This window comes from Drosophila ficusphila, unplaced genomic scaffold, assembly GCF_018152265.1.
Source record: "Drosophila ficusphila isolate 14025-0441.05 unplaced genomic scaffold, ASM1815226v1 contig_286, whole genome shotgun sequence".
NCBI lineage: Eukaryota > Metazoa > Arthropoda > Insecta > Diptera > Drosophilidae > Drosophila > Drosophila ficusphila.
In genome coordinates, this window is record NW_025064189.1 from 5,196,449 (window position 1) to 5,224,429 (window position 27,981).

The 27,981-nt window shown below is 40.9% G+C and overlaps 5 protein-coding genes across 6 annotated transcripts in view; 3 read left to right on the plus strand and 2 right to left on the minus strand.

Moving 5' to 3' along the window:
• LOC108100527 (F-box/LRR-repeat protein 16) overlaps positions 1–8,291 on the minus strand; it is a 30,126-nt gene extending 21,835 nt beyond the window's left edge. Inside the window, exons 1-3 of the mRNA XM_017204486.2 lie at positions 6,945–8,291; positions 324–497; positions 88–205 (exon numbers count right to left, since the gene is read on the minus strand). Of these exons, the coding sequence (XP_017059975.1) occupies positions 88–205; positions 324–497; positions 6,945–8,204 (1,552 nt within the window). The 5' untranslated portion in view covers positions 8,205–8,291. The remainder of the gene's footprint in view (positions 1–87; positions 206–323; positions 498–6,944) is intronic.
• An 8,948-nt stretch (positions 8,292–17,239) lies between these two features.
• On the plus strand, positions 17,240–19,018 carry LOC108100502 (general transcription factor IIE subunit 1). The gene is made up of 3 exons (XM_017204450.2): positions 17,240–17,450; positions 17,516–18,622; positions 18,690–19,018. Exons 2-3 carry the CDS (start codon positions 17,527–17,529, stop codon positions 18,881–18,883), a joined length of 1,290 nt encoding a protein of 429 aa, XP_017059939.1. The 5' UTR covers positions 17,240–17,450; positions 17,516–17,526; the 3' UTR covers positions 18,884–19,018.
• A 258-nt stretch (positions 19,019–19,276) lies between these two features.
• Positions 19,277–24,675, plus strand: LOC108100501 (major facilitator superfamily domain-containing protein 6-A). 2 transcript variants are annotated; one of them, XM_017204449.2, is made up of 6 exons: positions 19,278–19,915; positions 21,341–21,479; positions 22,053–22,884; positions 23,007–23,474; positions 23,538–23,724; positions 24,430–24,675. In XM_017204449.2, the coding sequence occupies exons 1-6, from the start codon at positions 19,852–19,854 to the stop codon at positions 24,501–24,503; spliced, it is 1,764 nt and encodes a 587-aa protein (XP_017059938.1). In that variant the 5' UTR covers positions 19,278–19,851; the 3' UTR covers positions 24,504–24,675. The 2 variants fall into 2 exon arrangements, with proteins under 2 accessions (XP_017059937.1, XP_017059938.1); XM_017204448.2 differs by lacking the exon at positions 24,430–24,675 and having other exon boundaries at positions 19,277–19,915; positions 23,538–24,307.
• Positions 24,676–24,934: 259 nt separating this feature from the next.
• On the minus strand, positions 24,935–26,591 carry LOC108100503 (biogenesis of lysosome-related organelles complex 1 subunit 6). The gene is made up of 5 exons (XM_017204451.1): positions 26,481–26,591; positions 26,213–26,422; positions 26,074–26,158; positions 25,509–25,595; positions 24,935–25,393 (listed from the first exon to the last, which is right to left on the minus strand). Exons 1-5 carry the CDS (start codon positions 26,504–26,506, stop codon positions 25,298–25,300), a joined length of 504 nt encoding a protein of 167 aa, XP_017059940.1. The 5' UTR covers positions 26,507–26,591; the 3' UTR covers positions 24,935–25,297.
• A 257-nt stretch (positions 26,592–26,848) lies between these two features.
• LOC108100201 (52 kDa repressor of the inhibitor of the protein kinase) lies at positions 26,849–27,956 on the plus strand. Its single transcript, XM_017203975.1, has 3 exons — positions 26,849–27,020; positions 27,087–27,558; positions 27,628–27,956. Exons 1-3 carry the CDS (start codon positions 26,876–26,878, stop codon positions 27,728–27,730), a joined length of 720 nt encoding a protein of 239 aa, XP_017059464.1. The 5' UTR covers positions 26,849–26,875; the 3' UTR covers positions 27,731–27,956.
• Positions 27,957–27,981: the final 25 nt, after the last annotated feature.

Consider the following 27,981-nt stretch of genomic DNA (forward strand, 5'->3'; position numbering starts at 1 on the left):
TTGCGGAACAAATTGTATCCGATACGACCCCTCGCATTCGTTCCACATGTTATTTGATTAATTTGCAGGGGGCAAAGTGTCGCTTACCGATATTAACGATGCCGTGGTTGGTCAGTTCCCAGCAGGACTGCAGTCGCAGGATGCTGAGGCTGTGGCTCTGTTTGGGCGAGAAGTAGCCGAGTGCCGCATCCGTGACGTGGTAAGCCTGTTGGGAGCGAGACCAGATTCAATTAATCCAATGAAGGGTAAAGGGGAACAGTAGGGAGTGGGGAGGGGGAAGGAGTATCTCCCCTCCCCTTGGATCCCCATCAATCTGAACTTGCCTGCAGCGAGAACTCGTAGAGGGAGGGCAACAATTGGGCCACCGCGCCCACCGCCTCGTCGGCGATATTGATGCAGTCCGCCAAGGAGAGCGACACGATTCGGGGCGTCAGACACGCCCACAGTCCCGCCTCGGTCACCTCGTTGCAGCCAGCCAGCTCCAGTTCAAACAAGCTCTGCAAATCAAGGGGAGAAATATTACAGTCCATTCATAACAAGCATAAACTTTATTTACAGCGAGGCATAACAAAAAAACAGGAATCAAATGTTTCTTTTATATATAAACTCTCGTAAGTCTGGATTTTATTTTATGTAAAATATATTATTTTTTTTTGTTAGGATTGTTTAAATTTTTAAAGCAAAGTTTAAACAGAGAAACCCCTCAAATCAAAAGGCAATTCATTTTATGGGCCTATAAAGCAATGTAATAAAAGTCAAACTTATATACCTCACAATTTCAAATAGAAACCATGTGCAAAAAAATGTTTCGGCAAAAATATTTGTAAATTTGATTTAAACCATATTTACTTTACTTCAGTGCGTTCTTTTTCTTGGCAATGAACTTGATTTTCTATTCAAAAGACTAAGAAATTCCGAATATTCCTAAGTTTTGTTGTGGATTTCTTAGTCTTAAATTTGCTATATTCGTCTAAAAGGGTGTCATAAAATCGTCAAAAGTTTTTATGATCTGCCGCCCGATGTATTCTAAAATACTTTTGGACATTTTTCACAGCGTTCATAAGCGTTGACACTTGACGAGCCGAAAAAATAAAGGCCAATCGCAGGCCAGTGAAATTATCGGAACGAAAATACCTCTGCGCATATATTTTTACATAAAACATATATAAAAGTATATGCATTGGTATGGTATAAATACGTTTAAATCTCAGGTGATTTTATATATTTATCATCTGCTAAAGAACATTCAAAATTACCACATAATTATACGCAACTTTTTATTTGCCTTGACGACCACGAAAATTTCCAAAAAAAATTTATATCTATACACTTTTTGGAAAAATATAAAACCAATTAAATTGAAGTTCAAAATATGCAAGTAGTTTCCTTCTGAAATGTTTTTTCGCAAAGCTTGAAACTTAATGGAATTTTTGCATTCACGGCAGTCGGTAAACAAAACACGGAAAATTGCATTCTGAATCGCTCCGTGGATTGCGTAGAATGCGGTAAATTGAATGGAAAACTGGACCACACAGATCCAAACAAATTACTGATGCCACCTGGTGGTTACGACCATATTACCGACGATATATAACACAGAATAAAAGTGGGAATGAAGTAAAATTAAATTGCATTGGGTTGAACTTTTTATGCAAAAAGTAACGAGTCAGCAAATTGGCAAAACTTTTCTACTAACCCAAAATAATTTATCCATGCGTTGGGCGAGCCATTTAATTTCCTATAACTGGATAAACTTTGACCTTTTCAAGTGCAAAACATTGTCGACGAAATAAAAACAAACCTCTCGATGGTGGCGACCCGATTCGAGTGGCAGACTTTGTGTCGAAATGTAGTAGCCATTGTTGTTTGTGGACCCTCGATTTGAAACCATTTTCCATTTCCCCTTTCCCGGGAAAACCGGAAACAAAGAAACAAAGGCGATAAACAGTAAATGCAGCCGGAAGCGCGATATAAAAATGAAAATCCCAAGGATGGTCACACACAAAACGCATCAAGCGCGAAAAATTCCAATTCTCGTAGCTGACGCCAAACTGGAGACTGGGGAAGAATAACAAAACGTAAACAGCTAAAACAGCGAGATACCAATTTAATCAGAATCCTGCTTAATGCGAATTCCCGTGAGTTCGTGTAATAAATCAAAATTAATCCATTCAACCTCCTTTTCGGATTAATTTATTTTCTCAGCACGAAAAACCAATAAAATTCTGGCAAAAATGTTACGTAGAACATCAAAGAAATACCTTTCTGTTGTTATTACACAAAATCTGGTGAAGCATAGGGAGTTTTGGGTACTCTATGGGGTTCCCAACAATATTTTTAAATAGAAAAAACAAATCAAGGAAAGGATTTAATGACTGAAAATTGGTTTCTGTTTTGTCAATTCAGAAAAAAGGATTCCCAAAACCATTTCCAAGTCCTTTTCTTGATTTTATCTTGGCTTTTCATTAGTGTCCGATGAAACGTTGCATAAATTAGAACTAAGGATCCAACTCATTAGCGAATTAAATGGTCTAATTGCGGATGTGTTGAATATACATGGCCAGTAATTGGATTCTGTACATCGGTTAACTTTGCCAACAATCAGCAGGGAAAACACAACAGCAGCAACAAAAATACCAAGCCTTTTGGCATGACTTCATTATGAATGGTAAATGCTCGGTTGTTGTTTAGATTTTTCCTCTCTTCGTGTTCCGTATTTTGTTTTTATGGACAATTGTGGAACTTTTTCCCCCCATGGCTAACTCACACTCGAGCCGCAGAACGGAAAACACAGAGCAGAAAACACGTTGCCGTAGCCAAGGGAAACTTTTTTTCGGTGCCATGTGTTTTCGAAAATCGATGGGAAAAGTCAGCCACGCAAAGCAGAGTTCCACAATGAAATGCTAATGGTGGCACACACATGCCAGGATGTGTGACTATTTAGCCGGATAAAGTTTTTCAGTGTTTTCGCCTCGGTTTCTGAGGTTTTCGTTGGAGCGACGACAGTTTTTGGTCGGTCTCGCCCAGGAAAAGAGATAAATTTAACATAAATTGGGTAGATGTAGTGTACTTTATCTTGGCTTTCAAATTACGAATATTTCTGCTTGCATAAACAGAAATATTTATTTGACTTCCGTGGTCTGTGTGGAAATAGAATTTCCTTTTCCTTCGAACTTTAAGCCTTTCATTGCAATAAAACATTTTATTTGATTGGGAAAAAATATTTTGAACAAAAATGCATAAATTAAATTCCACAGACTTGAATAAAAATGATACATTTCGCTTTATATATTTTTTTTTTTATTTACGTTTTGAATATAAAATAATTTAAGATAAAATGTATTTTCTAATTGGCCGGATTATATTCTAAAACAATATTTTAGCTTTCTATTTAATCACTTTCAGCAGTGGCATTTGCAGGCGCATTAAAAAGAAGTATTTTCCCACAAAAGAGAAGTGAAGATTGTATTTAAATAAATTGGCCAATTTAAATTCGCAATTGCAGCTCAAACGGAATACGAATTTGAATGGCCGAAGGTGCAAGAGCGTAGCATAATTTTCTGGGTCAACGCAGTTGGGTTCAACGTGCTCCGGAGCCCGGACCCACTTGAGGCCCCCCTCGGAAAAGCGAAGAGTGGAAAGTTCGGAGCGGCAATGCGGAAATCGCATATATTCGTATTCGCCGGAGGCGACTGCAGTGTATTTGCCATTAAATATGTATAGGAATGCAGGAAAGTCACCGCATTTCCGTCGCATTCAGCGCCAGTAACTAACATTAATTTCGCGTTGCATGTTGAGGTTTTTCCGGGAAGCTTACGAAAAGCGGGGAGTTGGGTTGGGAATTCCATTTGGTTAGCTCGCATCCACTTTATGCCGAGTCCCCAAGGTCGAATTCCTGAGCCCAGTGCGGTTGATCCTTTCGCATCATGGCGAACCCAACTTGTCCCCAGTGTGTCATTGTTGTTGACATTGCCAGCGACAACAATTTGCAATCAGACCATTTGTTGGCGCTTCCTGCGCCCACAAACTCGCATTCATCGGAAAATTTCCAAACTGGGGAAATGCTACTGGCTACTAGGTACGAGGTACTAGGCTCATAAACATGACGTGCATTCGCACTGGATTAATTCTGACATCAGCATGTGGGAGTGACGTATGCACAAAAGGGTGAGCCTGTTCTACCCGGAATTCATTTGAAGTTACAGCCCTTTTTTATTTAAAATCCAACCTTTTCTACAGGTTAGGAATCCAGGAAATCAAAGCGTTTCAAAAGGTTAAAAGTACCATTTATAAATTATATGGTATTCTACCCTCTTTACTTTTATTCATTATTTACAAAGTGTTGGATTTGGAGTGCGTTTGAAGTCAAATTTGCAAAGGCTTTTATTCATAAATGAATTATTAAAATATTGGAAAAAAGCATAGGTTTAAATCAGCATCATACGCAGCGTTGACCCTTGTGTAAAAACAAAGTTTATCAAACAGAAGCTTGGCATAAATTCTTGAACGAATTTAAAGTTTTTAAACTATGTTTTTCATAAAACATACTTTAAAGTTAAAGATTTCCGTATATATGAATTGGTATGCATATTTAATCACGAATATGGGATTACAAATTCTGCTGTTATTTATTCAACTTTTTCCCAGCGAGGGATCACCCTAACATGAAAATTCCCTTAAAATCAAGGTTTTGGGGAACAGAGAAGAGTGATGGCAGTCGACTCAACGAGTGTGTGACTGACTGAGCTGACAGGACCGCAAATTCATGGAGAACGCTGCTCCACAGAGGACTTGGCCACAGTGAGTTCACCAACATTATCCACTTTACTGGCTTCTCCCCAAATGTGTGTGTTTGTGTTTGTATTTGTGTTTACTTAGATGTATGTGCTTCGGTTTGTGTGTATGTGTGTGTGTGGTTGTTTGGGGGATTGTACCATTTCCGGTGCTTCATGCTGGGCCCCTGGTGGATTAAGTTCCCAGATTGGTCGGGATTGGTCCATGAAATGAATGGATTAGTTCGCCCGGGGCCCTCCACACAGTTGGCCATCAATTAAGCTCCCCACTTGTTCGTCCAAATTCGATTTGGGCCTCCCTGGGATTGTTGGGGCAGTCCGGCAAACCGAAAAAGATGAAATCGGTTGGAAGGCCATAATAAAGACAAAGCGTGTGGGGAAACCAAGGATGAAGTAATGGGTTATTATGGCTATTCGAGATGAGAGCGCTGTAAGTGAGAGCTTTTGCCAGGATTTGGATTATATTTCCATGACAGAACGCCAAACTGGGTAATTAAGATGAGAAGATATTGTTTAAAGCCCCTTGAAAGTATTCAAAGCAGAAAGCATCATGCTTTAAGCTCACCAAAGTTGGATTATATTTTGGTTTTGCAATTTTGCTGCCTTTATTTATCATTAAAGTAAAGCCACAAAAATGTAATAAAATATTTTAAAGCATTGCTATTCAATTACAATTTTGTAGTTTAAATTCATTGCTGAGGAGTCCTCTTAAATTGCTGAATTATTTTAATTAAATTTGGAATTTCCCCTCCAAACAAACACTAATAGTCCGGAACTGGAGTGCATCTCATGAAAGATTCACCTGGCGGAGCGTGGAAATTATGAATGCACCCTGAGTGCTTTCAATCGAGCCACTCGCACAGTTCGCTCAAATTAGCGCAACAAAATAATAGGCTAAATTAAATGAAATTTATGACGGGGCTTTGATGTGATTTGCAACTGAAATTGATCGCATCAATTCATTATGCTGGTCGTCGAGTGACGAAAACGGGGATTGTGGAGGGGGGGTTGTGTGTTTTTAGTTTTTAGCCATTCGCGAGGCGATGACACACTTTCAGCTTTTCAGTTTTCAGCTTTCAGCTTTCAGCTCTGACACGTTTCATTTCTCTGGCGCGCGGCACAAGTCCCGAAATAAAATCAAAAAATAGTTTGCTTTAACCATTGCCCAGATTCAGATTCGTGTGCGAATTTATTTCGGTTTTTTTGTGGCCCAAAGCGGGACTGACCACTGTCAACTTGCCGCTGGCCAAAACGCCCACGGCCCAAATACTTATGCTCTCTCAGCCATTCTCCGATTCCATCTCCGTCGGGGTCCCCCCCCCAAAAAAAGGAACACAAAAACCAAACAGACAGCAAATCAAGTCGGATGTTGCGCCAAATGAAAGTCGTTTCCAGGGGCCAGCTGCTCCCCAAAAAAAAAGGGGAGCCATCGAGTTGGGAGCAACTGCTTTGGGTTGGCCTTCAGGGCCAGATTTCCGGACATTGCCGTCTGCCCCCGGGCCAAGTTGTCTTGCATTTTAAATAAACGACAGCCCATTACTTAGACTTGTGTGTGAATACTATATATATATAAATATATATATATATGTCTAGTGGAAACTTGTAACTCAAAGGACGAAGGGATAAAATCGAGGCTTGCCAAACATTTTCAGTCTGCTCTGTTACATTTTCTCAGTGATTCATCTTAATGAGCAAAACAAATTTTCAGCTTCTGTTGATTGTACGGGCTTTTGAATTTTTGAGTCTGCTTTAAACTTTGTGTAAGCTTAGAAAAATGAGTAATTATTAGAGTTGCCTAAACTTATATTTGACCATTAAATATATTCAAATTAGTTCTTTGAGTAATAATTTGATTTTTGACTTGGCACATCAATTAAATAGTTCTGTGATATATTATATTTAACTATTTATCTGGATATTATCTAGTAAAATGTAATGATAAGAAATGCATAAGTGGATCTCTTGGAGACTTAACAAGTTTAATACCCTTAATTTATGAAATTTTTAAGGTGTTGAATTTAATTAAATTGTTGGTACTCAAAAGATTGAATTTCAAATGACCTTTAAAACTTATTAAATCGTTAACAGTTTCTAATTCCTTGTATTTTATCCTTGATTAAAGTAATAAATATTTTATAGATGCAAACTCACCTGGAGATGGTCGAGCAGGGTCTCCAGCCCCCGGTCGCTGATCGAGGAGCAGCGCAGGCTGAGCGAGTGGACGTGCTTGGAGGCGAGCGGGAAGGAGTGGACCACGTCGAGGGCGTCCTCATCCGAGGCGCCCACCAAGCCGAGGGCATGGAATCCCCGTCGGATGAGCGAGTTGTAGAGCTTGCCGCGATCGCAGCCGGGCATTTGGCGCAGTTCGCGGCACTGCAGCGTGGGCAGCAGGCCGCTCCAGTAGCGCGGACTGCGGTACAGTGTGTCCCGCCACTTGATGCACACCTGGGCGAGCACCCGCCGCTCGTACGGCGAGAAGTACTGGAAGAATCTACTCAGAAAGCGGTCGTCCAGCATCAGCTGCTCGATGCTGTGGATGGGCGGCGGGTGGAGCTGGTGTTGCATGATCAGCGGCGAGGCGGTGATCCCGCCTCCCATGCCGCCGTACGGATGGTGCAGGTGCGGATTGGGCAGCTGCTTCCTCAGCTGCAGCGGAGTGCCCCCGCTGCTCGCTGCCACCTTCTGGGCGGCCACCATGCCCATGGTGCTAAACGTGGGCGATCCCGGGTTGACTCCGCCACCCGGTATGGTTATGTTCATCTGCTTGGCAATGGACTTCACTGTGGGCGTGGGCGGGGCGCCCAGCGGCATGCCACTGGGCGGGGCAGGACCCACCATCACATGGTGGTTCGAGTTGATAAGCGTGGATGCCTGCAGCTGCAGGTGTTGCTGCTGCGACTGCTGCAGTTGCAGGTGTTGCTGCTGTTGCTGCTGCTGTTGTTGCTGTTGTTGCTGCTGTTGTTGCTGTTGCTGCAGGAGGTGGTGTGTGGAGTTCTGGACCTGCGACTGTCCGCCGGGCATGGCGATGCCCCCGGGACCGGGGCTACTGCCGCGGGAAGGCTTGTCCGGCGTCTGGGGAGGATTGGCGTTGCTGGCGGGCGAAGGAGCAGCGGCCGCTGGTGCAGAGGAGTTGCTATTGGAGCTGTTCGATCCGGAACCCGAGTTCGAGTTCGAGTTAGAGTTGCCGCCGCCACATAAAGCGTTCGTCACGCGCTCCATCACCGATGTCTTGCCGCTGGAAGCTGCCGGCGGGGGCGTGGCACCCGAACCGGGGGCGGAGGAGTCGCCACCACTGCCCGCGGCGGCGGTGGAGCTGTGGTGGTGCTTGGACCGCAGCCCCAGTCCGTTGATCCGCTTCGAGAGTTCGGCGGAGGCACGCTCGACCACGCCCTGCGCCGAGATCGATGACATCGTGTGCTGGAACAGATTCACCTTGCCTTCCTTTGGAAGAGCCCGTCTCGGAAAAGTGACCACCCTCGTCCTCCTCCTCCTCCTCCTTCCTCCTTCCTCTTTGCTGTTTCTCTTGCTTCTCGTCTGGTTTTGGCTCGTCCTTTACATCCTGTTTGCACTCTGCATTGTTGACCCTTTTCACCGGCAGTTAGCGATGTCCACCTGAAACGAGGAAGGTGATATGCGAAGGGTTAATGCTTTGGTTTTAGGTTGCAAAGGTGACTCGTTAGGACAGCGGAGGAATTTCATTAAATTAACATATGTGATTTACTGGGCAATGACTTTATTTTTGTCATAGCCTCCAGGAGAAATACTCTTACATTTAATTACAAGAGCAATCCTTATTATCACAGTAAATCAATAAATATGCAAACTTGAAAGAAGCAGTCGATAATACAAATAAGTGGTATATAGTAGTATCCACTATTTATTTCTTTGCATTTACTATATTGAAAAGTTGAAGAACACTTTAAACTTTCGCTGAAATCATTGTAGGAAATTAAATATTTTTTACTTCTACTCTGCAGTTTATTTTTAGAGGCATTTGAAACATTTATACTCCGCAATCAGCAAACCACTCGGCAATTTGTAGTAATTTCCTTCAAGAGCCACTGCAACTACATGATTTATAGGAAGTTGCCAACTGCGGTTTGTCACTCCCTGTCGATAGTTTCGCTGCGACTTGCCCCATGTCGAATACGTGGCACTTTCGCGTGCCTCAGCACGACATGACCAAATAAAAAAGAAGGCCACCACCGTCCAGATTTATGGCCCACTTTCGTGGGGTTGGCGTGCAGGCCGTAACCTTCGACCTCGATTCTTTCTGCGACTTGTTGTGGCTGCAGAAAGTTCGCCGATAAGGCAAACAATGTTAAAACTGCATTCGAAGTAAGCCAAGGTGAGGCGCCACCCGGTGCATTGCCTCCTGAGTCGCGATTTCGGACCGGAAGTACCGAGTCCTGCGAATCTTGGGCGGAGCCATTGGTCCTTGAAGTCTTTTCGAAGATTTACAATCGAATTACCAAGACGGATACCGTGTGGCAAAAGCTTATAACTTTATTGATGACTTTGATTACTATCTCAATTATGGTAAAATAGGCAATAGGTTGCTTTGGATATCAAATTGTATTTTCTAGCACGTGATTTTCAAGAACTAAAGAGCTATAACTTCAGTTATAACTATTTATTTGGAAAAGTTTTGTGGATTATTGAAATCCTCTTCATACTTATATTTAAGCTGGCTTCTATTTTGATGATATTTATTTTAATTTTAAATAATACAACCTCCATCCAAGAAAGTGACACTTTTGTATTAATAGATACAAATTAAATGAACCTTTTGTGTCGATATTGAAAACGATAGCTATTGCTTTTAACCTTAAGTACATAAATAAAAACTTAAGTGCTCAATTAACCGAGGCCACCTCGAAAGCTCTTCGCCGAGGATGCTTTATCGAGGGGATATTTTGCCATTTTACGGAGAGGCAAATTTAATTGCCATAAATGCGCGGATTCTGTTCCGAAAGAGGGGCCTTAAGCCCCGAGTCTCAAGGTGAGCCCCCTCCTTTCGCAGAGCGCTTATCTTTGGACCGCCTGGCTGCATCGACATCCTTCATCCTTCGGTGGGAAGGATAAGCCATCTGGGGGTCCTGTCCCAATCTTTGCAACCGTCGCTGCCTTTCCGTTTGGACGTGAGCCCAAACAAAAGACAGTCATCTCGCCGCCCAAGGAGGCGTGGCAGCGACATTGACTGAGCTTTCTCTGTCTGTCACTTCCGGTCGGTTCCAAATGAGGAATGTTCCCCAAAAGCACACTATTATAGACAGGGTATTCTGCTATATATAGCAGATGTTACCAAAAGTATATTGTCAGAAAAACAAAACCAAAAGAATACTAAAAGCATTTAATTCTTGATACCAAATTTCGTATTCTTTATTAATAAAAAATTATTTACTATCCTCCGATGTGTTAAAATTATATGAAAATATTCAGTCATAACCTTGGCAATAAATCTTTCTAAACCAATTATTCATTAAAATCATATATCATATCATATTATTTTTCTATTTCAATTTTCAAATTGAAAATTTATAAGAGTATTTAACCTTCGGCTTGATTGTAATCGCATTTTTAATACGACTGGTTTTTATTGTTGAGATTTGATTGTGCGACAAATGCAAATACAAATTTGGTGCACGACACAGTCGAAAGTTGGCGTTACCCAAGCAGGCTTCCTCGGTCCTTTCCGTCTGCTACAAGTTACACAATCCTCCTTGACTTTGCCAAAGGACTCGCGGAGCAGAGGAAGCGGAAATGGAAGTGGGACGGGTGAGGGGGGAGGGGGAGGTCCTGGCGAATTCTCAATTGGGTTACTTCAAGTGGAAGCGAGTGTCTCGTCGGTTGGGTGAAAATTGGCTTGATAATTTTACAAATCACTGTGTATGAGACTCCAGCCCATACTTTTCTGCTAACTTGGTTAATTTAAAACAGCATTTTAGACACCACCAATTTAAAGGCATATGTACGGCTTGTTTTCCGTAATGAAATGAGGTGTAAAGCATAGAATTTACATAATTTATCGTCGAAAGGAAGCTGGTACTGTATTTGTTTGTTAACTATGTTGTTTAGCTTAAAAAACACATTTGTTTGCATATCAACGTGTGTTTTATATCCAAATGACTAAACGAAATCCTAACCATCACCATTTAAATCTATCAGTCACATATAAAACCAATTTCAATTGTTTAAATTGGAAAGAAAAATCTAGATCGGATATTGCATTTCTTTTCTATTTTCTTGTTTCAGAATATTATTTCAATTTATTTTAATTGTAATATTACGTTGTCTTGAAGATGACCATGCTTAACTTTTAAATAACAAAATTATGCATCTTGCAGAAATGTCAAATTTACGTAAAGCCATTTTCTTTACGTTTTAAACACATTTAGTTATCCCCAAATTGTTTAAATTAACCGAGCTTTCAAGAGCAATTTGGCGAGGAAGTGCAGACCCACATCTTTGCCCTGCCCGAAAATGTTTAATTACAAGCTAAGTAATTTGATTAATATTCCGGAAAGTGCATTTCCCCACCCACTGCCACACCCACCGACCTCCGACATGCAACTAAAATTTTGAGAACCTTTTGCTCTGCTTTCGGCGAGCCAGCAGTAAATGTGCAGCATACTGAGAGGCGCAGTTGGCGCAGGGAATAATTAAACTATGTATGATAGCATTATCTCAAAGAGAACCAAAATGTCTTTAAACAAAATATTAAAATGGTAACTATTCATAGGAAATTCATAATTTAAGTTCATAAATGTCTAGAATTGGTAAAAATCCTTATAAAGATAGGAAAAACATTATTGTTTTTGTTCAAAAAACCAACAAACAAACATAAAATTACGCAATTTCGTTAATAGTTTAAGAAAGGTTTTTTTTAATTAAAAAAAATACTCCTGCAATTTTTAAATTAATTTTATTACAACCATATTTAAATATGATTTTTTCTATACATATTTTTAGTGCTCTTATGATTTTCTAAAAAGAATTTTCCTTTTTTTCTATGAACCACTAAATATGGGTCTTGTTTAGAAAATGCGTGCTCAGTGTGTTCGAGTGTTTGGGGGTGGTCGAGTGGGCGGCTGGGCTTGCCTAGTGTGTTTCTTTTTTGTGTGCCCTCCGTTTTGTGCGCATTTTCCGCAGCTTGGCTCCGAGTCTATTTTTGGAGTTGGTTTGAGTTCGAGTTCGAGTTCGCGTGCTTATTGGATTTTCCAGCGAACCCACCCCCCGCCACGCCCTCCTGCCTCCCCGCCTCTCTGTGTCAGGGCCTGCTCCACATTGCCCGTGCACTCCGTCCGGACTTGAATCCGGGTACTGTGCGGGTATATGGGTGTACGGGTGTGTGGGTTTACGGGTGTGTGGGTCTACGGGTCCGGGTCCAAGCCACGTATCCATAAGCCTGCGTGCTGCCAGCGCAGCAGTATCGATTTTCGCCACTCCGCTCTCTCCACTCCCCACTTTCCATTCTCCGCTCAAAACAAAACAAAGTGCGGAGACTGAAAAGAAATAGTAACCCTACCGAATAGCGAATGTCAATATTTCTCCTCCGCTTCCCGCTCAAGTTCAGTGTTGTTCTTCCCATCAGCTGGGAAAATGGGAAAATGTGTGGCAAGAATGGAGCGAACAAAACACGGGGACTGCAAAAATGTTGCACGTACGGATTTGGTGGGGGACAAAGTTATTTAGTTAATAGTTGCGGCAACCAGGGAAACCCTTGGGATTACGTTTGGCAACACTTAAATAATTACAACTATGTTGCTTTGTAATATCTGTAATAGTGGGTGTAAAATGTTTCTCTTTAACAGAATTTCACCTTTAATACTAACTTTGATGGTGTATATAATATATTTTGAAAAGCCAGCATAGGTAAAATGTCTATAAAACGTTTAAAACTCAAAACAACGATAAAGTATTTATTTACATGTATCTCAAAACGTTTTATTTAGTGTATTTTTGATTTGTTTTCAATTAAAATCAAACCAGTTTCTGCTCCGAAAACCAAACTAATTTGGTTGCATATGGAACACCTTTTCGCAGGATTGAATGTGCCACGTGAATTTCAACTGGTTTCGATTGCAAATGAGTTATTCTGGATGCATCGAGGCTACTCGTTTCACATGCAAATTGAACTTGGTTAACACAATCTCCATCCGAACCATCATCCCAATACGAACCCCAATCCCAGTCACGATTCGATCCCCCACAAGCTATAGCCAAGCAGTACGTCAGTGTTCGTTTCTGGGTCACTATGCAACTTTGACCTGATTTGTGGAGTAGGCCGACTATATACACATTAAGTACATGGTATATAGTCCACATGCAGCCGTGATAACGGATGATTTTCCAGATATCGAGCGTTATGCAAAGGAGTCCACAAAGAAATCCGCAAATCAATGAGCTCAATGAGGCGCTCATGAGAGGAGGACGCGCCAGGATGTCTAAGACCATTATTGCGATTATGCCGATGGGCGGTGGGCAGTGGGCGGGGGGTGGTATGACATCACAGACGAGTGGGTGGTGCCACCCCCTGGGGGGCGGTTAGCGACCGGCTCTCTATTTTTCGAGGGTGAGCACTACTGTTTCCACACAAGAGGGTGAAACTGGCTAACAACAAATCACGTGCAGCCACCAACAAATGTTGCATTAACTCAAGTTAATATCTCTTCTTTTTTAACATTTTTTTTTAAGTTTGTTTTTAGAACGTTTTCATTTTTTTGGGTATTTGGGAAACCAACCTTTTTCTTGCCTGATTCTTTATATAATGCTTGAACTCTGCGTCTCATACAATAAAAATCAATTTGGCAAAAGTTGCGGCGCCGCGTTTTCCCAATTTCCCTTTGTGCTTATCGTGGCTTTTCTTTGGGCCCCGTATTCGCAGCGGAAACACACAAAAACATCGAAAGAAAACACACGCGAACGGAAAAACCAAAGCCGCAAAAGAAACCCGCTGTCTCGCAGACAGAGAAGGAAATTGCAGTAAAACGTTCGAAAACAACAAAAAAAGTGTTTGCACGCTTTTGTCGCCTGTAATTGTTGTGACCGCTGTGGAAAATTGTCGAGCGGAAAAGCGAGGAAAACGAGCGTTAGCGCGCACGACTCAAAATTCAAACTGCAGACGGATGCCACCAGCGAAAGTGGAAAAGCCTGATTCTGTTTTCCCCGCGACGAAAGAGAGAGCCTGCGCACTCGATAGTGCTCTCTTTTGCTCACGCGGAAAAGCTTTTCCCATGGACGTAGTGCCTCAGGGATTCGATGGTTTAGTTCGCGGAAAAGCGTCCAAACAACCTGGGCCTACTCCTCTGTCCATTTTCTCCCAGAGTTTGCGCCCTGAACTTCGGTGCAAGGTAAACAAGCTCAGGTGGAGTTTCCGATGGGTGACCCACCCCACGGAAAACTCAGGCTTTTCCAAGGAATTCAGCCAGCCGCTTAGGCTGATCGCCCGTGGGTGTTCACGTGCAGCAGTTAACACTGTAAAGAGTTGTACTTTGTTTCAACAAATTTTTATATGAGTTAATATTATTATTTAATCATAAGTAGAAATACAAAGTGATCTTTTGGATAAGATTAAAATCATTATTGGTACTTTTAAGTGCAGCACCTGATTATAAAAAATCCCACACTATTTATTTTTGTTTAATGTTGACCATAACAAATGAAATAATTGTAGTAAAATGCCGGGCCTGGTTAATGTCGCGATAAAGCGCTTAGATAGTTAACATAACGTCCTTGGCTTTTGTTACCGAATGTTGTACGAACTTTAATGTAGGGTAAGATGGGGTAAAACCGCCAAAAATGTATATTTGACGATGTCAAGCTTTCATTTATAAAATGATCAATGATCCAAATCATATTTCTGAAAGTTTAATCCCTTGGCTACATAATTCATTTAGAAAGTTTTTATGTAGCTTTTATTTTAAAAGAATTGTGATCGTTCAGAAGAAAAGTTTAAAACGGCGGTTTTACCCCACCTAGTGGGGTAAAAACGCCATTCTGGTTTTAGTGTAGTTAAGTACCCAAATAATGTCAATAACTTCTGAGAAAAATTTTTATTCAATTCAAATGGATATTACATGTTACAACGAATATATTATATAAAAGTAAAAATAAGAAATTGAAGCGAAGTCATAAACAAGTCGTCGAACTGCTGTCCGAGAGAAACCAAGAAATATAGCTGATGCTTTTATGAGATATTTCTCAAGCGATGCCTCTTGGTCGTCAGTAAAAATCTGTAAAATAAGAATTACGTGGTTAAAATAGTTTTAAACTAAGAAGAAATGTCGCATTAACAAAGGTTTGAAACTGAAAATTAAAATATTCTTATTTAAAAGATAAAATCATTTTATACAAAACTGTTTGCAATTATCTGTTCAAAAAGAAAGGCTGTTATTTTTAAATTGAATTGAATTCAAAATCATGACATTACATATTGTTTCAATTGACAAAAATTGTGAATATTTGACACTTTACCTGGGGATGATGGCCATAATAAGCGTTGTGCGCTTTGTTGACTCGGTCTCGCAAAGTCTCTCGGGGAATCCCATATTTTTCGGCAACAACTGCCACCTTGCTGCCCTCCTGAACTTCCTCGATTGCCCGAAATATATTTTCATCAATTTTTGATTTTTTTCTTGCGTAATTGCGAGGCATGATGCTGAAAGACATTCATTCTCGATTAAAACGAGTTTTTCCGTTATCAAATTGTGTGGCGTTTTTACCCCACCTTTTCGCGGCGTTTTTACCCCATGCGCCAATTTTTTTTCGAGGTCACTTAGTTTGTACAATTTTGGAAATATTGACTAACTTGATACATGTACATCAGTATCAAGGTTCGTACTATAAGCGGACACTTACCTCTTTTTTTAAGCCGTTCACTTACACTTGATTGAGCAATCTTTATAACAAAAATTTTTTGGCGCCATCGAGTGAAACAAAAATGGCGCTATAGAAATTGTCACGATAAAGCTGCAGTATTCCGACCGACTTCAAAAACCGCGCATTATCAATCAGAATCTACATTATCAACGGTTAATCGTTTCGGCGCTTCATTTGAATTTGAAATCCAAATGGCGGTTTTACCCACCGGCGGTTTTACCCCATCTTACCCTACTCCTAAACAACTTATTGTTCCGGGTCAATAACAATTGTGCCGAGTAGAGAAATAATATGGAGATCGAATGCTAAGATTATTATAGCCAAACAAAAAGAATAATTGGAAGAATGGTACCCGAAATACTATCCCGAATTAAAAATTCTTCAAGTAAATACATTTTTCGTTAGCTAACCTTTTAAACATTCTCATTAACACGTTTTCAAACAAATAAAAACTCATTGGCTATTTAGTGAAATGTTCTAAAAGCCTTCGTGACCAGAATACTGTTTCCCAATAATTACTCCCATTTCTACTTCTTGGCCGATAAGTTTCACTCCATTCTGTCTGTTGGATTTGCATTTGTAAATAACAAGCAGCTGATTCGGACGTTGGCGTTGTGTACCCAATTATATCCATGACATTCATCGAGGACAACAGAAGTGTGTTGGCAGCCAAATAAACACGCAGGAGGACGTCTGCACCCCCGACCTCTGACCCCGGGAAACGGTCCACCCCCTCGGCGGTGGCTGCTTTGTTTGTGTAACTAGGGGGTTTTCGTGTGGGCGAGCGTCGTTCTGGGGGATTACACCGGAATGCACTCGAACGTAAGGCGAAGTTCGCATTAAAAAATAGACGACCCTAGACAGCGGAGCATGAAATATTAAGCACTTCGGCTGGATAAACAAAGGCGGCGAGAGAACGACTTGTTGGATTATTTTCACTTATTTGTGCGGCCAAAACCATTTGAGAGCAAATAGCGCTCATATGCGGAGTCCTCGGAAAAGCCAGAACGCAAATATGGAAATTAAGTGCACACAAAAAGGATTTTTCGGCTTAAATCTGGGAACCTAAAATTTAATACATTTTTTAAAGCTTAACTAAAATTAATAAAGTCAATTAACATAATTTATTAAGATCTACTTTGAACTTAGTTTTATATTGTAATTTGTATTTATATAAGTCAAAATCTTTCTTATATTAAATAAAAATTAAATTTATTACTTAAAACTATAACTTTTGAATTATAATACTTACCAAATAAATGATTTCTTATAAAAGTAAATGCGCCTTACCTTCAAGGAACTGTTTATTTCAGATAGCTTAATTTAGTAATGGCATTTTATAAATATTTTTACCTTTTCGGATATCTGCGCATAAATTGTTTCTTCTTTTCAATTTTATGTATATTTCAAAGTATTTCGTTATATTTTTTCAACCGGTGATGTTTAAATTTAAATTGTTATATGTTAGATGTGGCAATGCCGTTAAGTGAGAGTATAATAATTGGTTACAGGGATAGCTGAATTACTAGCTAAGTTTCCCACCTAGCCGTGCAGAAGTGTTGGTAAATTTTAGCGTTCGTGTCTTGGTAACACTGCTACACAAAAAAGAAATTGGCGGCGGAAATTTTATATTTTTGCCGTTGAAAAGCAGGAAAAATACGTCAAAATCGGTTACAGATGAGTGCCGCTCCACCCATGAATATACCTGGACCCACCGCCAACTGTGAATAACAGAAAACAACGCTGTTTTTTCTGGATAACAAAGCCGAGAGACTGGTGAGTAGCGTGGAAGTCGCCAGGTCAAAACGCCATTCATTCTATATATACGACCGATCCTACAGATAAACCTACGATGTCATCGACGTCGGCGGCTGCCTCGAACTCAGCGCCCGCGAAGACGGAGGTGCGCTACGTGACCGAGGTCCCCAGCAGCCTTAAGCAACTGGCACGCCTCGTGGTCCGTGGATTCTACTCCCTGGAGGACGCCCTCATCATCGACATGCTGGTGCGGAATCCGTGCATGAAGGAGGACGACATTGGCGAACTGCTGCGTTTCGAGAAGAAGCAACTGCGAGCCAGGATAACCACGCTACGCACCGACAAATTCATCCAGATCCGGTTAAAAATGGAAACGGGGCCTGATGGGAAGGCCCAGAAGGTCAACTACTACTTTATAAACTACAAGACCTTTGTGAACGTGGTCAAGTACAAACTTGATCTGATGCGGAAACGCATGGAAACGGAGGAGCGGGATGCCACCAGTCGGGCCAGTTTCAAGTGCTCCACGTGCTCCAAGACATTCACGGACCTCGAGGCCGACCAATTATTTGACATGGCCACGCTGGAGTTCCGCTGCACCTTCTGTGGCAGCTCAGTGGAGGAGGACAGTGCTGCGATGCCGAAGAAAGACTCTCGCCTGTTGCTGGCCCACTTCAACGAGCAACTGCAGCCACTGTACGATCTACTCAGGGAAGTGGAGGGCATTAAGCTAGCGCCAGAAGTGCTTGAACCGGAGCCCGTGGACATCGATACCATTCGAGGACTGAACAAGCCGAACGCCATGCGACCGGATGGCATGGCTTGGTCAGGCGAGGCGACGAGAAACCAGGGCTTCGCCGTGGAGGAAACCCGCGTGGACGTCACCATTGGCGGCGACGACACCTCGGATGCCGTGGTCGAGCGCAAATCGCGACCGATTTGGATGACCGAGAGCACTGTGATAACCGACACGGATGCCGACGATGGCGCAGCCGATGCGGTGCAGACGGCCAGCGGATCCGGCCATCGGAACCGGAAGGAGAACGAAGACATCATGTCTGTGCTGCTCCAGCACGAGAAGCAGCCTGGCCAAAAGGAGCCGCACATGAAGGGCATGCGCATGGGCTCCTCGAACGCCAACTCCAGCGATTCCAGCGACGATGAGAAAGACATCGACAATGCCAAGATTCGTAAGGATTCAATATACATTTCATATTTCAATCAAATAGTAATTTAAAATTCATATCCCATCTACAGCCGATGTTGACTTCGACAATTATATCAACTCGGACTCCGCGGAGGAGGAGGACGATGTGCCCACTGTACTGGTAGCAGGACGACCACATCCGCTCGACCAACTGGACGACAACCTGATAGCGCAGATGACGCCGCAGGAAAAGGAGAACTATATACACGTATACCAGCAGCACTATAGTCACATCTACGAATGAGGACCCCTGCAATTAGCCACGTTTTCCCTTAATTCCCCATCTCACGCATAGGTCATTGTAATTATAAGTTAGCCACTAGTTCGAGAGAAACTGTACAAATGAAGTGCGTATATAAATGTGCATAAAGAAATTTAATTTTGTATAATCTTCTTGATTACCGAACAACGTAGCGGTTGCTTCATCCGAAGTCCTGAAACGTAGTTCACTGAGATCCCCTATTTTATGCGTACTATTTCCCGTTTTTATCAATTTATAAAATATAAGTAGGATTTCAATTTTGTCGTACAAACATAATTATTTTTAAAATTTGCAAAAGCTCGTGAGTTTTGCGAGATATCACTTGCCATCTCTAGCTCGAGCCGCTCCCATCCCTAGTCGGCCCAGTCAGCTGTGTTTGCAATTTATGTAGGTTTATTTTAAGTTTATTCTGGTAAACCGACCGGCCCGGCGCCTCTTCACGTTCGTCGGTGGGCGTATTGAGTTTATAATAATTGGTGTGCCGCAGATAAGGGGAATTCGTAAACAAACGACGGCAAACGCAAACAAACATGTTGACACTCGGCTCGAAACGCCCGGGGTTCCAATCAGTCGTGTTGTGGATGTTCGCCTAGCCGGAGCCCTCGATTTCTGCGGATTGTGCGTGGTGCGGGTTTAAATTAGTGCTAAAAATGCGACAAGTTCCCAAGCCTTCTAATTAGCTGACATGCGAAATTGATGATTTTTTTTTAACAAAAAAAAAACGCTAATGTAGCAAGTTCCAATTGGAAGAGAAACGTGATCTCGGGCACTAAACACATGGATACTAAAAACACTTGCACTTACAGCCGTTTGCATGTGTGAGTCAAACACATGCTTTTTTGCTTGAGTTCGCATTTTTTGTGAATGAACTGGAAAACGCGGTAATTTAGCACCGATAAAACGCAATTAGTATTGATCTTTGTGGCGCGGTTAAACGTAATTACGGCAGAATGAAGGCCACCATCGATAAGGAGCTGCTGCCCATGAAGGCGCACTATTTTCTCTTCAATGCCGGTAAGTTATATGCATGCTACTCCCCCTAAAAAAAATACACCCACAAACCCATTAATTTAAGTACCGCGCATCGCTTACATCAGCCGATAAGGTTTTCCCGTTTTTAGACGCACGCACGTGCTAGAGGTTAAATATTGTGCTGCTAATTGCGAACTTTTGATCTCTCGCTTCGATTTCGTCATTCAGAACACTTGCCCTATGTTTAGAGATAAGAAAAACACCCGGAATATAGAACAAAAGGCAATGGCGATCGGAGAGTCCAATAAGCTAGCGATAAGCTAATGCAGGCCGATTCGGGTTACAATTCCTAGCGAATGATACAGCACTTTGCTGCGTTTTAATTGAAATTACAGTAACTTATAGGCAATTTTTTTTTTTAAATGGTCAGTAATTTTAAACCACATTCAGAACGGTAATCTTGCTTTGGCGATCTGGAAATGTTTGTGGGGTCTTATTAATTGACTTTATTTGATTAATGAAATCATATCCAATGAATAAATCATTTTTCTGTGAAATCACACTAAACAATATAAAAAGTATATGGTGATACATATATGGAATGGAAAATTCTGACCAAAAACGTCTGAGCTCTAATTAAGAAACTCTGGGTTTTGCCCGCATGGAAACCAAATTTTCGAATTTTCAATCTGCAGTTAACTGACAAAATTCACTCACTACTCAATTGGGGTAGCTGAAAAAGGAACAAAGGCTGTATTTTTCTATTTTATTCTAGTAATTCTAGTAAAGAGAATAAATGTTTACGTAAGTGATTAATACATACTTTGCACTTTGTTCACTTGCTTAATTTTATTTACAAGATAATAACGTTATAAAGTAGTACATTCTTTAAGATGCAAACACAGACACGAGATAAGGTCTTCTCATAATTGTTGGTAGAGCTCCGTGACTAAATGCCGAACCAGAAATATCTGAAATTCAGACTTGGTCTCTCCTTCAATTTAGAAGCAGTTTGTATAAGAATTCCGTAAAAACATTAAGAGGTATTTCTCTATAACATCAGTTTAAATTGGTAAAGTTATAAGCTTTTTGCCACAAATGTGGGCAAAGGTAAAAAAACGAGATTTAATAACAACCCCAGCGACCGAGTGAACTGCCGCTCCCCGAAACTCATCAAAAGTTAAGACGTGCCGACAGCCAAACCACTTTCAACAATTAAAGCTTACTTTTACTTTTCTTTTCAATTACCATTAAGTTCTACTTGGCAGCGAGTTGACGATATCTAACTTACTTGTTTGCGATAGACGTTGCTTATCAGTGAGGGAGAAACACCCACAACTAGACGAAAACACTGAATATAATGATGTCAACTGCCCATATGCATATCTCCACCCACTCACTCATCCACTTATCAGGTCCAACGCATCTGAAAGATAATCTAGTGTTTTTGCATGCTCTATTATCTAGGTACCGCTCCCGTCGTCCCCTTCATGCCCACTCTGGCCGGACAGCTGGGATACTCCCCCGCGGTGGTGGGCACCATGTACATGATTCTGCCCATCATTGGAATGCTGGCGAAGCCCCTATTCGGCTACATTGCAGACCGGTGAGATGATCTTCCTAATCTGTAGACTTACTAAACCTATTTATCAAACGTTTACTTTAGAGTTGCAAACAGCTACAGTTCCCATTTCATCGTAAAACGTGCTCACTTACAGTTTCTATTTACACAAACCTATTTATTTATACTAATACCCATTTAGTGCCTTTTACGAGCTACATTTTTTTCCCGAAACTCAACACATTTTTTAATTTTTAGGGTAAATATACCCTTGTTGTTCAATGAGCTTTTTAGTTTTTATAAAAGCTGTAATAGGTTTGAACTTGGAAATAATATTAGCGCTTACTAAAGAGTATGACAAAATAAATCAATAAGCCTTTTTATAGCCTCAGTTGACTAATTGAATAACATGGTAAATAGAGTTATTATCAGTTATCGTAAAATTGTATTTTATTAGCAATCGTTTCTATTAATTGGTTGAGTTGACGTATTGATATTATTTAAATTGTTAACGTATTTATTATATAAAAGAGCTTTCAATATACACAAACCGTTTTTTGGCCAGTAAATTATTTCTACAATATTTAATATTATTTATATATTTTTACCTATATAAAGGTTCCATCGGCATCGCTCCCTCTTCCTTGGGGGCCAGGTGCTCACCGGCATTGCCTTCTTCCTGATCATGTTCGTGCCGGGAATGGAGAAACCGCTGCCCAAGGTGGAGTTCCACTGCCACTCGGGTGTATCCAACGTGCGATTCTGCTCCGGCTTTGGCGAGTGCGTGGAGCGGAATCTAGAGCGATACTACGGAAATCAGTCGCTGAACTGCCACCTGAACTGCGAGGCTAAGCCCTTCATGTGGGACATTGTGTGCCAGGATTGGTTGAAGAACAATACGGACAACTGTGCCGCAAATCGCACCAATCCTCAAATGGAGTTTGGAACGAGCATCAGCATGGCGGAGATTTTGCCCGAGAAGGAGTGCTTGTTTTTCATGATTCCCCATGATCGCGGCCAAATTGCTGGTCAGAATGTAACATTCAATTGTCCAGCGAACAAGGAGTACTTCGCAGCCAATTGCACCATGGACTGCCAGGAGGAGTACATCAAGGAACAGCTGGCGGAGAGTGCGGTGATCAACACAAGTAGTGCCTTGTCCATGCCGAAGTTCTGGCTGTTCTTCGGCCTGCTCATCTTCAGCTGGATTGGCATGGCGGTGGTGGTCAGCATCGGTGATGCCATCTGCTTCGGCATCCTCGGGGATCGCCATCACCTGTATGGCAAGCAGCGCCTGTGCGGCTCCCTCGGTTGGGGAGTCTTTGCCCTGTTGGCCGGCGTCCTCGTGGATCACATGTCCGTGGGTGAGGTGAACAAGAACTATACGGCCGTGTTCTGGATGGCGCTGATTATCATGGGATTCGACGTGTTCGCCTCATCCAAACTGAGGGTGAGTTGAACGTAATACCACAGTCATTTCAAAGAAATATGATGACTGTCTTATTAAATAAAAACATTTATAAAGATTATATTTTAATAAACCACTGCACAATATTATAAACTTTTTTTTAGCACACGCAAACCCATTTGTCGTCCAACATTGTCAAGGACGTTGGTCAAATGTTCCTCTCAGTGCGCTGTGTCATCTTCTTCCTGTGGTGCGTGGCTATTGGACTCGGAACGGCTTTGATTTGGAACTTCCTGTTCATCTACTTGGAGCAGCTGGACAAGGCGTTCGAGGGATGTGACAGCTCGATCAAAACCCTGGAGGGTTTGGTCATGGGGATTCAGTGCTTCGGCGGAGAACTGCCGTTCTTCTTCCTGTCCGGATGGATCCTGAAGAAGATGGGGCATGTGAACGCCATGAGTCTGGTGCTTTTCGGATTTGGAGTGCGATTCATTTTGTACTCGATGCTGCAGAACCCCTGGTACATTTTGCCCATCGAACTGCTGAATGGCGTCACCTTCGGGTTGTTTTACGCCACAATGGCCTCATACGCGAGCATTGTGGCTCCACCTGGAACGGAGGCCACCATGCAGGTGGGTTTCTTGGCCCTAAGAAGAGTGTCCATCAATCCATTATCTTTTTTCTTGCTCTTTCAGAGTCTGGTGGGCGCAATTTTCGAGGGTGTCGGTGTGTCCATGGGAAGTCTGATTGGAGGCCAGCTCTTTGAGGCGGTCTCGGCACGCACGACCTTCGAGATCTTTGGAATAGGTGCCTTCATTATCTTCGTGATCCACGTCTCGATTCAACTGTACCTGCAGCGCAACAGGAACATTGACGAAAATGGTAAGGGTAGGGTCTCTTCCGCATCCGCCACTGCCACTGCCCCAGCCACTGCGTCCTTGGAGACAGACAGGCCCAAAAACACTGACCATAAAGACGGTGACGGTTTCCGCGAAGTCGACTTGAGTTGATGCTGGCCAAGGTCCCCCCTTATAACATTTTTTATTGAACAAACGAAAAGGCTAGCTCCCTGAATTTATTTAAGTATTAACCGTTTAAAATACAGTGTAGATAGATTTTTATCTATTTGAATTTTTATTTGGCAAGTGTACTTAAAATGCCCTCAAACAAAGGAAATCGACATACTATTACCACTCGAAAACCATCCTATGATTTTTAAGATCTGCCATAGATTATATTGTAGATAACTGACTCAAAATGAATTTAAAGCTCACTTGCCTGATTAAGTAAAATTGAATGAATTTAGCAAATCACAACGGAACTTGATATTCTTATCATTATTTTTTTAATTTAAATGTATGTGAACTGAAATCAAACAAATAAATCGACTGTTCATATTCTCTAATGAAGATGAAAAAATAATTTAACTAAGCACAATAAAATATATTTGTGGGGAAACAAGAAACGTTATTATTATTATTAGTTGGACTATCAATTTTCTAGCGACCACATAGCCCTTATTTATTTTATTATTTTTCAGTATTTAAAATATTTAAACATTTTACTAACTGTTCTGAATATTTTTAGGCACTGTCAAGTATTTCGCACCGACAGATGCAATGCACATGCTGAATGATCAGGAGTATAGTAGAGTTAGCTAAACGATGTTTGGTTTGACCGCATCACCCACACCACCAATCAATCACCAACGAACCAGCAACAGCGACCACAAGAGGCCACGCTTCTACTGACCAACTGAATGCTCCACACCAACATATTTCTACTCTCGAAGCTGCATGTTGATTCGGTGTACTACCTATATTGTAAACGTGCTTTATTTAAGTAGTAACTTATCTTAGTAGCCCCACACTCTCACACATTGCCACCTACGAGCATGACGCGCAAGCGAAACCCTTCCTCATTTACCTTTCAATTCAATGTGAGAACTTAATTATTTGTAGAATTTCAAGCGCAGCAGGTTGTTTGCATGTTCTAGTAGTTACAACCAATGTTTACCGTGAGTTTTAGTTTATATTATATAAGCCGCTGCCTTGGCGCTGTGATTGTTCAACTATTGTTTCTCCACACCATCTTAATGTTTAACGAGTTTGTATATTTATATGTAATATTGGTAGCTAAATGTATCAACGTAGTCAATGGCTTCCCCTGTTCCGGGTGCATGTGTCTCTTATTTTTGCGAAATCTCTTAAGTATTTACTTAACTATACACAATATACAATGTAATGTTTTTCGACTTATCGCAGGCATACGATAGCCAGTTCTTATAACGTATACAATAATTATTATTATGTATCCAAATGGTTTAACTTTTGTTCAACTGTTATCTTTGTTAAGTTGTTATCGGGAATCCCAATGTAAATGCGCCTTTACGAGGTGTTGAACTTGTAAAATCCCAGATCCACCTGGTCAGATGGGATCTGATAATCTAGTGCTTCTACTGGCTGCCGATGAGCGACTCCTCATGCTGTTGCTTTTCGAGTTTGCGCTGGTAGTCGCGCTGCTTGCAGGCCGCCACGTTTGCGGCGCGTTTCTGTAATCAGCAATTAAAAAGCTAATAAACGTTTTAATCAACACAGTTTTTAATTTTTTTTATTGCTCCCTTTACTCTTTTACCACGGGTTTTTTTTCCTTAAATCATTTCTCACCTTCAATTCTTTGGTGCGCTGGTAGACGCCCTGCATTTCCTTCTTGATCTTTGTCAGTTTTTCTTTGTATCGCTTCACATCGCTCATCTACATAAATGGAAACGGCAATAAAGGCTGTTACTTTGTAGTTTGTAATTTCGAGTTGATTTATATGCTCATTGTTTTGAGATTAGATAGTGATCACAGACGTTTGCCTGCACCCACAGATAAGATTTACCAACCTAATTGGCCAAGCTTTTTTGTACTTGGCTATTGTGCCTTATAAAATGGCCCTAATTGTTCGGAATTAGTAATTACACAATTGACATGATATACATATGGAAAGCTCGATCGGAATGCATTCCTAATCAATCACGGCATTTGTAACTAATAAAATAACAAACAAGTCAAGAAAAGCGAAAGACTAGCTATATCAAATTTTGTATCATTAATAAGAATTAAATATGTTCTGACATTCGCACATTTTATAAATGTAGCTCCTGCTACAATATTTTTTAAAAAGTCTACAGGAAAACCAAGAGAAAATTTGTTTTGTGGATTTATAGGAACATGAAATGGTTCTTACCATGTCATTCAGTCTGGCCACTTCGCTGCAATCCAGTTTGTATTTCTCCTTGGACAAATCGATGTATATTTTGTTCTGCCTTCCACTAAAAAGGGATTTTTTTAACATTTAAGGATGGGGTCCTGAAAAAAACACTTACATCAATTCCCTAAGTTGTACGCGAACATGTTCTAGCGGAGGTTCCGCTATTTGCAGTACCCCAGCGGACAATTGCAAAGCGGCTAGACTACCCATAACATCCTGATCCTTGGATGAGCAACAGGTTTCCGCTTTCTGTTTTTTGTTTCCATCGGGGGAAGGTGACACTGCCGGATCCCTTTTTGTTTGGTCAGGGATTTCATTAAGGACACTATAACGAACATTTCGGGAGTTACATTATGGGAATATCAATGTTTTACTTGATGTACCTATTTAAATTGCTGCTCTTCAACATAATAACAAAAATTGGCAGGAAAATCAAAACAAACCAACAAGAGATTAAAACTGAAAAACAGCTGATTGATCGGTGTTGGAAAACTTCAACATTTAATACCGGTACATTGAACACAAATCAGAAATTTAAATGATATAAAAAACTCGGTTCCTGTAAACAAAAATTTACTTTCTTTAACCTCATTATTTATTATTTTTGTTTTACTTTTGTTTTTTACATTTAAAAATAAACGTTGTTTTCTGCTCGGATAACGAATAGTTTTATCCATTATCCGTTTAGTAGAGTTTTAAGCCAGTTTAGCGGCGACACCTAATACTGTTTTTTAATCAGCTGTTCGTATATTTTCAACAATAAATTATTATTGCTTAAATGCGCTGCGCTGTGAATAATTGCGGAAATAATAATCGCAATTGCAATAGAATAAAATGGCGATACTTTCATTTCCCCAAGGAGAAACCGGTTCTTCAAAAATGGATAGATTTCTGCCAGCGAAAAAGCATGAATCCTGCTACAGGTATTATTTAATGACAGTTTAAAGAGTAAACAAATTATTAAAAAATATCCATGTGTATATAAACAGCTTGTATTTGCAATGAGCACTTTACACCTGAAGATTTTGAACGGAACATGCAGTACGAACTTGGGTTTACCAGAAAAAATCCAACTAAACTTAAGCCCGGCTCATTTCCCACTATAAATAAACCCCGAATGCTGAAAAAGCGTGGAAAACCAAAAAAGGATAATTTTAATGTTTCTTCAGCTAAGTCTAAGAAAACTCAATCTCTAGATGATGATGATAATGAAACCATCGAAATCCAACTATGCGATTTTGCCACTGATTTGCAGCATCTCAGAGAAAATTCGTCCAGCAATGAGGATGTGGAGCTAATCAGCGAATCTGATTTAAATAAAGACCCCAAGAGACTGAAAGATTATATGCATTTGGAAGTGGAAATCCTGGATCCTTTAAATCCGCAACCAAATGCCAAGGATCATGTGGAGATCGTCGACTCAGAGGGCGACAATTATGTCAAACATTTGGAGCACGAAGTGTTAGTTTCTGCCATTAAACGTTATGATAACATTTTTTTATATTTTTAAAAACATATACACTATTCCAGATGTTCCTTAAAACGAGAGGTATTTTTTCTTAAGGAGGAACGCAAAAAATTACTGGAAGAACTTCGAATCCTCAAGGCCACTTTTCAAAAAACGGAAGTCTAAAAAAGGCTGAAAAGGCAACTCTTTGTCAATTGCAGCGTAGTTGACACTTTTTCATCAACATATTTTATACAATATAACTGATTTCACCTTTTTGTAATGCATTAAGAAGTAATAATTAATTATAATTAATTTTAATAACTAAGATGTATTTTAAAAGTAAGCAAATACTATTAATTTGATGTCAACATATTCACTTGTAAATAAATTCATTCAAATGAAAAGCCTACATCCGTTCTTTATTTAAAACAATC

What these genes read in the sequence shown, in the direction of transcription:
- LOC108100501 (XM_017204448.2), top strand. Translation starts at nt 19,852, where the DNA reads ATGAAGGCCACCATCGATAAGGAGCTGCTGCCCATGAAGGCGCACTAT. An exon ending in CTATTTTCTCTTCAATGCCG is followed by an intron (nt 19,916 to 21,340) that starts GTAAGTTATATG and finishes TCTATTATCTAG; the next exon opens with GTACCGCTCCCGTCGTCCCC. An exon ending in GAACGGAGGCCACCATGCAG is followed by an intron (nt 23,475 to 23,537) that starts GTGGGTTTCTTG and finishes TTGCTCTTTCAG; the next exon opens with AGTCTGGTGGGCGCAATTTT.
- LOC108100201 (XM_017203975.1), top strand. Translation starts at nt 26,876, where the DNA reads ATGCGCTGCGCTGTGAATAATTGCGGAAATAATAATCGCAATTGCAAT. An exon ending in AAGCATGAATCCTGCTACAG is followed by an intron (nt 27,021 to 27,086) that starts GTATTATTTAAT and finishes GTATATAAACAG; the next exon opens with CTTGTATTTGCAATGAGCAC. An exon ending in AAACATTTGGAGCACGAAGT is followed by an intron (nt 27,559 to 27,627) that starts GTTAGTTTCTGC and finishes ACACTATTCCAG; the next exon opens with ATGTTCCTTAAAACGAGAGG.
- LOC108100502 (XM_017204450.2), top strand. Translation starts at nt 17,527, where the DNA reads ATGTCATCGACGTCGGCGGCTGCCTCGAACTCAGCGCCCGCGAAGACG. An exon ending in CATCGACAATGCCAAGATTC is followed by an intron (nt 18,623 to 18,689) that starts GTAAGGATTCAA and finishes TCCCATCTACAG; the next exon opens with CCGATGTTGACTTCGACAAT.
- LOC108100503 (XM_017204451.1), bottom strand. Translation starts at nt 26,506, where the DNA reads ATGTTGAAGAGCAGCAATTTAAATAG. An exon ending in TGGCCAGACTGAATGACATG is followed by an intron (nt 25,596 to 26,073) that starts GTAAGAACCATT and finishes CCATTTATGTAG; the next exon opens with ATGAGCGATGTGAAGCGATA. An exon ending in AGCGCACCAAAGAATTGAAG is followed by an intron (nt 25,394 to 25,508) that starts GTGAGAAATGAT and finishes TGCTGATTACAG; the next exon opens with AAACGCGCCGCAAACGTGGC.